This window comes from Neoarius graeffei, chromosome 5 (genome assembly GCF_027579695.1).
Source record: "Neoarius graeffei isolate fNeoGra1 chromosome 5, fNeoGra1.pri, whole genome shotgun sequence".
Lineage (NCBI taxonomy): Eukaryota > Metazoa > Chordata > Actinopteri > Siluriformes > Ariidae > Neoarius > Neoarius graeffei.
The window spans coordinates 64,476,621-64,487,893 of record NC_083573.1 but is presented as its reverse complement, the minus strand read 5'-3'; the positions used below and the strand labels follow the sequence as shown (position 1 = coordinate 64,487,893).

At 41.5% G+C, this 11,273-nt stretch overlaps 1 protein-coding gene across 6 annotated transcripts in view; it reads right to left on the bottom strand.

Annotated features, from left to right (window-relative positions):
• Positions 1-2,321: 2,321 nt before the first annotated feature.
• LOC132886965 (transcription factor HIVEP3) overlaps positions 2,322-11,273 on the bottom strand; it is a 120,402-nt gene continuing 111,450 nt past the window's right edge. For all 6 annotated transcript variants that reach the window (XM_060922222.1, XM_060922224.1, XM_060922226.1 and 3 more), the window contains 4 exons: positions 9,785-9,960; positions 9,489-9,590; positions 4,549-5,168; positions 2,322-3,979 (listed from right to left, as the gene is read on the bottom strand). In XM_060922222.1, the coding sequence (XP_060778205.1) occupies positions 3,206-3,979; positions 4,549-5,168; positions 9,489-9,590; positions 9,785-9,960 (1,672 nt within the window). In that variant the 3' untranslated portion in view covers positions 2,322-3,205. The remainder of the gene's footprint in view (positions 3,980-4,548; positions 5,169-9,488; positions 9,591-9,784; positions 9,961-11,273) is intronic.

The window sequence follows — 11,273 nt, the reverse complement described above, 5'->3', positions numbered from 1 at the left end:
TCTGAAGAACTTTATCTTTAATTGTGACTTCCCTGAGACTCCCAGATGCCAGCTAACAGCCTAATCACTCTCTCCTCCTCCTCCTCACTGTTTCAGAGCATAGCTCTTTAAAAATAAGCTGACTACTGTTGATGCTGTTTATGTGATGCAATGTAACACTAGCATTCTGCCTTTCCTCTACCACGTTTTTGTTCACATTTTTGTCTGGTCTTTTATTGTTCAATATTTTTGGATTTTTTTTTTTTTTAAATAAGGGAGAGACCCTTCCACCACACAGAGCCGCAGAGGAACACTGAGAACACTGGACTGTTACTTAACTTGTTCGGGAGACATTTAGCGGTCAAGTCCCCTCATGTTTCACTTTTCAAAGAAGGATATTGCTTTGGAGATCTACAGTATAATTAAAAATCTATATTATGTAACTATACCTAAAATACAAACATTTTTTACAAGATGTAAAATTTTTTAAAGATTGCAAATTCAGCTCTACTTCAAAAATTTGCTGAATCAGCCTTTTCAATTTCTCTTTTACTTGCTGGGACCAATGGCATGACATTTCATGAGCTGCAATAACAGGGATTAGGAGGCAAATGAATAATTATTATTAACAGGAACAACACGCCTAGTTTAATCATCAAGGGAGGTTTTTCTTTTTCCGCCCAAGACAGTGAACTGGACTGGGTGTCCAGACATTTGATCCACACTGATGAGTTTCCATTTTCAAATGGAAAATGGCATACAAGGCATGAGGGCTCACTGAAAGGTTTAATGACTATGAAAATGATGGAAATTGTATGCTACGTATGCCCTTTACAGTCACCAGATCTAAACCCAGTTGAATACCTATAGGAGTTTTTGGACAGATGTGTTAGATAACCTTCAGCAAAACACTAACTTGGGGAATATCTTTTGGAAGAATGGTGTTCATCCCACCTGTACTGTTTCAGAGAATCTTCTAGCATCTAGCACCTCAAAGATGCTTTCGGCTGTTTTTTCCCTTCAATGTCACCTGTCTATATGGTCTATATTGTAGCTGGAGCAAATCCAAAACTGAATCATAGCTGACACACTTAAGCTGTTATACTTTTTTGTATAATTATTTAGTACCAGTTGCATTCATGATATTAAAACATGTCTTACCAATTTTATGATGATGAAGATGCAGCTGTTATTTATTATATTATTCTCGTACATTCATGATATTGAAACAATTTTAATCTAAACATGTGATTATCCTGTGTAGGCGGTTGTGTACACTGGAGAAAAGTGTTGTTACAGTCACTTGTAAAATGATTCAGACCCTATTAGTGAAATTGAAAACATCTTTTTTAACAATGTCATTTTTTTATTAGGTGCAAATTTTGGCAACAATTACAATGTCAAGTCTTTCCACGGCCACCAATATGGACACTCACTCAGAAAATTCAGGGAAATTATTCAAGACCAAGTTCCAGGGTCAATATTTATAACAAGTTTTCTTTGGAAAGCTTATAAAATTAAGCGAAAAACAATTACCTCTTAAAAGTACAGTAGGGTGCCCCAAACATGGTGCTTAAAGATACTGCTTATTGTCATGTGCCATATTTTTGCTGAACATTCAGGAACTTTGTAACAAAGTTACAGGCAGACACTGAAGTGTAATACTCGTCTTCTTTCAGAGGTCTTATCTGTGTGGTGTTTTCCTTCTATTTACTAATTTCTTCAGCAGTATATTTTTTTAATGGTTTGTGCTTTGCAATACTTTTTATTCTGGGTTGTTTTGAATGCTCTTTGGCATTGTGGTTGAATCCTGAAACTCATTTGTATGAACCTGAACTATAAGTAAAGCACCCCGCTTTGTTTTTTATACACACACACACACACACACACACACACACACACCATAATTTCACAAAAATGACCATTACAGGTAGGGTAGGAAAATTTTTGCAAACTAGTGGGTTGTGAAGTTTGTGGACTGATTTATTACAGAAATCTCACTCAAAACTAGATGTGTAATGTAGGATACACAGAGGACTCTAATAGAGAATGAATAGAGAAAAATAAACTTATGCATTACAGGGGAGTGTTAAGAACAAAAGAGAGAGAGAGAGAGAGAGAGAGAGAGAGAGAGAGAGACGAAGAGAAGCTTAATATAAGGGTGTCAGATTTAAGACCTGAAGGGCCACCACACAGCAACTGCTTAGCTAATTACCAAGTCCTACACTGGATGAGCCTGGTGGTTTAAAAGACAAAGCTCTGTAGTGCTGAGGCCTTTCAGGACTAGGTGTTGATACCGTACCTCTTGGTTTTGAGACCTAAACATCTGACAAAAAGATATATTTAGTAATTCCTGGTGCACCTTTATTGGTTCAGAAATAATACATACCTGTGACAAATTTTGGAAGGTTCTTGATACATCCAATCCCATAGCTGATGACCAACTTTACCAACACCCTGTCCAGTTTCTTTAATTCAAGTCTCCAGAACATAACAAACATACTAAACGAAATTTGTAAAGAATAAAAATTTCATTTAAAAAAAATCAAAAACAAAATGTTTTCCATATTTTCAAATGGCAATAAATATGGATCATAGACCTATCATCTGTACACAATATCATAGCATACCTTGTTATCTATATAAAAAATATGACTTCAGTGCAATTTCATTGCAAATCCTTTGCACTCCATCTCAGACTTCAGTACAAACTGCTTTCTTTTACCCTGACTTGCGTTTAGAAAAACTATTGTACAAATACCAACTGAAACACAAATCATATATTTATAAAATAATTCACAACCTTTCATCATTTCTACACTTCAAGCAAGAAATCCTGACAGGAAAGGCACACGTAACTATATATTGAGTAATACTGGAACAAGGGACAAGATATTGGAATTACTCTTGGTTTAAGTATTCAACTTGGTCATTTATAAATGTTTATAATCATAGTTATTTTAAGAAGTATTTTACATATACATATTTAAATAGATACATTAGGATTGCATGTAATGTCAGTAAATATTCAGGGACAGAAGTAATCAATTTTACATAACATTGTTTTGTCCAACAGAAAAGTGCATTGTATTTCAATCTTGAATATTGCAAAAACAAACATTTACCAAGATACCAACAGTATTGAAAAGTTGTATAAAAATGTAGCATTACAAAACAAAACGAATAATAATAAATCAGTTGATTCTGAGATTAAGCCCAAAGGCTATTAAGTGCTGTCTGGGTTGCTATCCTGGCTCTGATCTGAGTGGACAGATTTCTCTTCTGCAGTCTCTTCTGAAGTTGGGTAATTTTTGGACTGGCCTTCTTTAGGCTCCTCTGGCTCTGATTGTTCACTCTTTCTGTGTAAGGAGGCCCTAGATTCCTTCTCACAGTCATCAGAGCTCCTCTTGTCTCTTTCAATGGTATCTTGGCCCTCTTCTTGAGATCTCTCAGGAACAATGCTGGGAGTCTTGGAGGGCCATGAGCTGCCATACTGTTTACTGTTTATTTTCTTGTTTTGCTTACCAGAGTCATACGGTGGAGAAGATTTGGCTGTTGTGGAGCTTGTAGCAGGACAGTGCAGCCCTAATAGCCTGGTTTCCTGTTCCAGGCTCTGGGTCCCACTAACACTCTGGCTTGTTTCAGGTTGCAAGTTCCATGATGTGCTCAATGAGCTCTTGCTTAGGGAGAAAGTAAACTCCTCTTTTGGAGAGCTGGGGGACTGGGTGGAAGAGGAAGATCGCTCCAGTTTGGGGCAGGATCTGGGCCTAAGCTGCACCATCTGGATTCCTCCAATTGGGATCATGTGGTAAGGCATGCGGGCCTGCTGCTGTGAATGTAAGGGGAGGTGGCTGAACATGCGGTCCACAGTTCTTGATGGGATTGGTACATGGGTAGGAGGACCACTGTGAGGAAAGTGAAGGGCAGAGGGCACCAGGCTGGCATGTGGAGGGCTCACCCTCTGTGAAGCCTGTGCAGTGCTGGGTGTACTAGGCCTCTCCTGTAGAGGGAGACATGTGAATACTGTACAATCAAACTTCCAACGCACTTTTTTTTTTTCAACATTTATGGAACAGATTTATTCCAGACTAACTTCTACCTTCAGTCAATCTCTGCTTGCTCACAAGTTATACCGTTGGAGATCGGACGTTCCACAACAGTACTGACAAACCAACCCTGTCAACCAATCTTGTAAGACAACATATTCATTTTGGATGTGATTCATCAGTACAAGTATCCATCTCTGACTGCTGGTACTTTATTACTTTTTTATTTCATTTGTATTTGTACAGTACTTAACAATATAAATTGTCATAAAGCAGCTCTGCAGAAATCTGGATCTAGATCTCTAATGAGAAAACCAGAGGTAGCAGTGACAAGGAAATGCTCCTTAGATGACGAATAAATCTTGAGAGGAACCAGACTCAGAAAGGAATCCATCCTATTTTTGGGTGACATCAGATAGTGGCATTATGCTCATTACAATATAGTCATAGAGTGAAAAGGCATACAATACTGAATGTAGTTGAAAAGTCACTTGCCTCCCTAACTAGTGTTCATGAGACTTACCTGCTGACTCTCTCTGGACTTAGTGCTTGGTTCCCAGTGGAAGTGTCCAGGAGAGCTGTGGGCTCTGTGTTGAGTTCTGAATGGTGTTGGAGAGAGTCGGGCTCTGGAGCTCCTGTAGTGAGCAGGAGAAAGAGGCCGTAGTGGGGAGAAAGACCTGAGCGGGGACACTGTGAGAGGAGACGGGCATCTTTCAGGGGAAGGAGAAAGATGTCGACAGGGAGATGACAGTTCCAGCCTGGGGGAGACACTCTGGAGAGGTGAGCCTTCACGAGCAGGAGAGAAGGCTCGGGGAGAATGGTCCCAGGCCTTAGAGGAGAACAGTGCCCTCTTGCTGTCTGGAGATATAGCTTGTCCACTCCTCCATGGTTTGACAGGAGAGAGCTGCTTTTCTCTTTCTTCTCTCTCTGAACCAGTAAGGCCTGTGGGATCTGTCTGTGAACCCGGACCACTGTCTGACTGGTGGGTATCTGTAGAGCAGGATGAAGGAGCATCTTCATGGGAGGACAACTCCTCCTCTTCCTCCTCATTATCCTCATCATCTTCATCTTCAGAGTCTTCAATGTCAGAGAACTGGTGCTCCTCCTGATCCTCGGACTCATATACTTGCCCCTCACTGGTCCCTGAAACACACAAAGGGTGTTGGGTTAAAACAGAGGTGGACATATGAAATGAAAAGTAAACATATTACTGCCTGACCCAGAGACAAATGCAATTAGACAGCCCGTTGCAAGTATCTTACAAAGATAATCATACATTCAGACATGTTCATTAATTACTCAAGTAAGCATGTTCATATAATTGTATCGTGCCTCCATCATTCACGACTATATTTAAAGCCTGCTGAATAGTGTATGCCTGAATAAAGTGTCCTTGGCACTCCTCAGTCTGGCAGGGAGAAAGAGATGGGTGGCTTTCATTTTCAGTTCTATATACAGCATACCAACTGAAATTGGAGGCCAGATTAGAAAGCTTCTCTTTATGGCAAACCAGTCAATTTCAGCTGGCCTTCACAAACCTGAGTGCACTGTGCTTGAGTGCCCAAGAAAGCACTACAACGTTTATCATCATATTTAATGGTGCATTTATGATTTTCAAGGTTTGGACAACGAGAAACTGACTGATAAAATTCAGCTACAGTTTCTATCAGGGGAAAATTTCATATGCCAAAACTTTTGAAGTGCTCATTGTTGTAGAAATAAAATAAAAAAAGAATAAAATCTGCATTTTCTTTTGCGAACAAAGTTAGCATTTAATAATAATAATAATAATAATAATAAGGGCGGCACGGTGGTGTAGTGGTTAGCGCTGTCGCCTCACAGCGAGAAGGTCCTGGGTTCGAGCCCCGGGTCCGGCGAGGGCCTTTCTGTGTGGAGTTTGCATGTTCTCCCCGTGTCCGCATGGGTTTCCTCCGGGTGCTCCGGTTTCCCCCACAGTCCAAAGACATGCAGGTTAGGTTAACTGGTGACTCTAAATTGAGCGTAGGTGTGAATGTGAGTGTGAATGGTTGTCTGTGTCTATGTGTCAGCCCTGTGATGACCTGGCGACTTGTCCAGGGTGTACCCCGCCTTTCGCCCGTAGTCAGCTGGGATAGGCTCCAGCTTGCCTGCGACCCTGTAGAACAGGATAAAGCGGCTAGAGATGATGAGATGAGATGAGATAATAATAATAATAATAAATTGCAATTGGTACAGTTAGTTGAATGTATATTGCTAAAAATACTTTTTAAACATTACACTGTTAACATTACTTGAAAAAAATACTTGTTCAATTTTGATACAAGTGTCTAACATCTGCAAACAAACAAACTCTATGGAACTGGTGCGAATAGCACCATGCATAGTCGCCATTAACCCACACAGCTGCAATTATACATGAATTCAAACAGTGAATGTAAGAAAATATCCAAGATATCAACCAACACATGCTATCGACTATAGTACTGAAGTAGAAGTCACTTAAATTGAAGCTACTGTAAGCCATCATATACATTTTTAGTTATTACACAATCACTCAGAATGAATAGTTAATCATTTAAATCAAGCAATACAAAATGGCATTAATAAAATTTGTTTAATGGCTATCACAGATGGTTTGCTGTCTTCAGATTGAGGCAGCAATCATAAATTAATACATACTCCAGTCATACTCTACTTTTCATCATTAAAGGTCCCATGGCATGAAATTTTCACTTTCTGAGGTTTTTTAACGTTAAAATGAGTTCCTCTGACCTTCTTAAGTCACCCCAGTGGCTAGAAATGTCATAATGTGTAAACCAAACTATGCCCAACATTTGAGAATGGCGCATCAAAACGGCGCGTTGATAAACTCTTCCCTTGCCTACGTCAGCAAGGGAGATGATCCCCACGCCCCCCCTCTGGATTCCCACCCACTGTATGGATTGCCTGCCCAGCTCAAAAGTTGCCACCAAACATGGAAGTTGCGCTGTACATGGATGTGACAACACAGAAAAGAGTCTGTTTTTACTGCCGACGGGAGAGCCCCTGAAGACGCAGTGGCTTAATTTTATTTACTCCAATAATACGCCGTCGAGTCTACCTAAGACAGTGTATGTTTGTCGGAAGCATTTTCCTGATGAATGTTTCTACAACTTGGGACAGTACAGGGCAGGTTTTGCACATCAACTGTCACTGAAGCCTGGATCCGTACCAAGCATCCCTGCCGCATCAGCAACAAACACCGAACAAGTAAGTGTATAACTGTTAAGTCGTTTTGCCGTGTTTTAAAATCGGTGCCACGTTAGCCTTGCAATGGCTACATTAGCTGTGCAGCTAACCGCTTCCTGCAGTTAGCCAGGTACTCTGCGCTACAAAACATGCAGCATGCTGTGTTATAATAGCCAATCAAAACAGTTTTTACAAAGACACCCACATTCTTTTTTTTAAGTCACTCATTCATTTTATTTGTTTGTTTGTTCAGTAAAAACCCAAACATTTGTTGAATTTATTTTATTTCCTCGCGTCGCACCTTAATGACGTCAGCGCGTGGTATTTTTCCCTTCGCGGTTTGTTCCTTCTTTCTCGCCATAGTAAGACACCCACATCCGCTTGTTCTGACCCACTGGAGGTAGCGTCACAGTGCTGTTAGCCAATCAGAGGTAACACGCTTACATGTCATGAATATTAATGATAAGACCCGCCCCCACCCTCTACCCTTCCCCGCCTCCTGCTTCTCATTAGCAAAACACCGCACTGGGAAAAGCGCTGAAATGGGGCTTTCTCCCAGGAGGCTATATCTACGTGCCGAGGGTTCATTTTGAGAAAGGCTGCGGATATAACATCCGGGAACCTCCACGAGCCTGTTTAAAGCATCAACAAACCACCATGCCATGGGCCCTTTAAAGAGAATACCTCTTTTTGCACTACAGCTGGAGAGTGGAGCAGTGTATGTCGGAGGCAGCAGCAGGAAGTTTTTTTTTTTGGGGGGGGTGATGACGTGTTGCGCGGTGAAGGTGTGCCAAATCTAGGGGGTTACGGGGGCATGCCCCCCGGGAAATTTTGGAATTTTTAACCCTCTAAAACGCTATTTCCCACATTTTGAGAGGCAAATTTTGGTGGAGTAAAGCTAAGTTTAATGTCTCGATTGGGACTGTGTCGGTAAATTGGAAAAACTACATTGTCTTAGTTTTCTCATGCCCCCCCCCACACACAAAAACAAAATGTGAGAAAATTTGTCCTCGATGTCCTTGTTGAATTAAAGAGCTAATAGATTTATATACCTGCTCAGCTACGTGGTATAAAGCAAGAGCACAAATAACTGTCTTTCCTTTAGTCTCAAGTGCGAGTAAACAGTCATTCAGTTCTTGGTTTGTGAAATTTGACTTGGGATGTTAACAAAATTTATACTGAAAACTTACCTCGTTATCATCAAGCAACTTGGGTGCTTTTGTCAAGCCCAAAAAGTTTGCAATGGATATTTGTCTGAAACTCCTCTTCATACTCTGCAAAAGTTTGACTCCCACTCGCATCCATATTGCAGCGTGCCTTGACAGACAGCAGTAGGTACCATTTTTATGGTTGTCTTTGGTATGACCCGACCGCAAGTAGAACTCGCAATCTCCCAATCGAGAGGCAGACACGCTAACCACTAGGCTAACTTGCGGTTACCAGAGGACTAGCCCCCCTGGAGACTGGCGCCGCCTAATGCGCCATATGGCATGGGAAGGACTTTCCTCTTCATACTGATTTTCAGTGAGTGGTCAGGGCAGCAAGCGAATTCATGTAGATCTAGAGCAGCATCAAGTTTTTGGGTGCCCAAAACTGTTTGTACGCCTCGTGAATGCTATCTAGCCATCCGGACAGGACACGAGTTATCGGTCAGATACAAATGTAGTGACACTGCCATAGCCTTGCTGTCACAGGGTCCCCACTTTGGCATGAGTACCCAAGGAGATCAGACATGTCTAGACAGTTGCCACAGCAACGGGTTAATTAGTCCACAAAATATTCATAAAACAGCTTATCTAGTAAAAGTGATGGGTTTTGCAGTTCTGCGTAAGCCAAATAAAGAAAATCCCGGAAAGCGAAGGCAATCGGTGACGTCAGGGCCAGGCTAATTTGCATTGGTTTTGGTGCGAATGGATGCTACCCTCCTACAGTACAAAGGGATGCTGCTGGGATGCCGGGATGAAGGGATGCAGTGGGATTTAATAAGGGAAAACAAAGGCGCTTTCGCCCGTAGTCAGCTGGGATAGGCTCCAGCTTGCCTGCGACCCTGTAGAACAGGATAAAGCGGCTAGAGATAATGAGATGAGATGAAAACAAAGGCGCGTAGTGGGCTGTTTATTCACACTACTCTTTCCTTTTCTTCTTTGTAAATAGTCAAAGGACTCCCATCATAACTTGGGGGGGTGCAGCCCCCCCAACATAATTTTAGGGGGGGTGGTCCCCCCCCGCTGCCGCCACCGTATCTGAATATCCTACCTGGTTCCTCTGTCTCCAGCTCATCTATAGATGATTCAGACACACCCTTCTCCAGGCATTTCTTCCCATGTGCCTTCGATTTCATGTGTTTAGTGAGGTTCCCTGTCAGGAAGGAAATTAATAGAGGTGCAATTTAAAAAATTAAATTAAGTCTGAAAGATTATATGAAAGGATTATTAACAAACAGCAGTAATGCATTATGGATTTTTTTTTATACTTTTACAGTACATAAAGGTTTGTGGTTAAGCTCTGCTGAGTAGTAAAATAGTGTAGTGTCAAAAAACTGCATGACTCACCTTTAGTTTTGAAGGCAAAGTTGCAGTGCTTACAGACATAGGGACGAATATCTGTGTGAGTGCGGATGTGTTTCTTCAGCATGCTGGGCTTTTTACAGCGGATTCCACACTCACCACACACATACTTCCCCCTCCCTCTCCCTCTCACATATACATACTCTTCATTAGATTTATACCTGAAGAGAGACAGAGAAACACACAAAAATATATATTTTTTTACTTTGGTATCTTAGGAAATCAGGACCTAAACATTTTATTGAAAAATGGCATGGTATCCTTTCACTCCCCCTAATTTTGTATAGCTACCATCCTGTTGCAGAGGATAAATCCATGTTTGTCCTTGGTTTACATGGGCATATTTTCAAAAGCTAGACATCTGGCTATTGCTAAAGCTCAAAGTCAGCAATATATAAAAAATGTGCTTATTGTTAGTTTTAAAAGATGTTTAAGGTCTAAATTTAACCAGCTCACTCCTGTTTGTATTTCTTTGTTCTCACTAACATATATGCATGAGACTTTTGAATTGCCCAAAAGAAAAGCATTTGTGGGTTCAAATCCTGATGACACCACAGCCATCCATAGCCGGGAGTCCAAGAAAGTATAATTATGCCGCTTTTCCACTACAAACGCGGCTGAGCCGTGCCGTGCTGAGTCGAGCTGAGTCGAGCGGAGCGGGGCTGTTGGAGTTGCATTTCGACTACAACCGCGCTGAACCGTGCTGGCTGGAAGTGGGTGGACACATTGGGTGGAGTTAGCGAAAGTGGGTGGACGTCACGTGATGTCGTTAAGCAGCGCAAACAGTGACATCAGTGACAGTGGCGGAACAAGTCAGAGCCGGGCCGGGGGCGGGGCAAATGACCGGGCCCTTTATTAAAGCTTATCATAACATCATTTTAGGCTACAAAATGTCCGCAACTGCGGTGTTTACCAATTTCAACACTACCGGGTGCAACTATGTTATTTAGTACATCAAGTCCTTCAAACGAACATGTAACTCAGAAACAAAAAACATTAGGATACTGTACATGGCTCATAATAAAACATCAATAGCCTATACTGCGCACATTATTTGAAGGGCATACGAATGAGCGCTCAGAGGTTGCAACGGTGACAGGAAGAGTCAGAAATAAAAGGAGGGCGGTGCAAACCTCACTGAATGCACTGTGTTTACCAATTTCAACACTCCGGGGTGCAACTATGTTATTTTGTACATTAAGTCCTTCAAACGAACATGTAACTCAGAAACAAAAAAAAACATTAGGTGACATACTGTACATGGCTCATAATAAAACATCAATAGCCTACTGCGCGCATTATTTGAAGGGCATACGACGAGCCTTGCGCTCCGCGAACTCGTCCACGATGCTCTGTATGTCACTGATTCAGTGAGCTTTTAAGCGGTAGTCTCACGACCCGAATAGTAAACAATAAACATGGAGGACATGGAGTCGTTAATGTTGCTGGTCTTGGTGCTGTGGCTTGTTGTCAC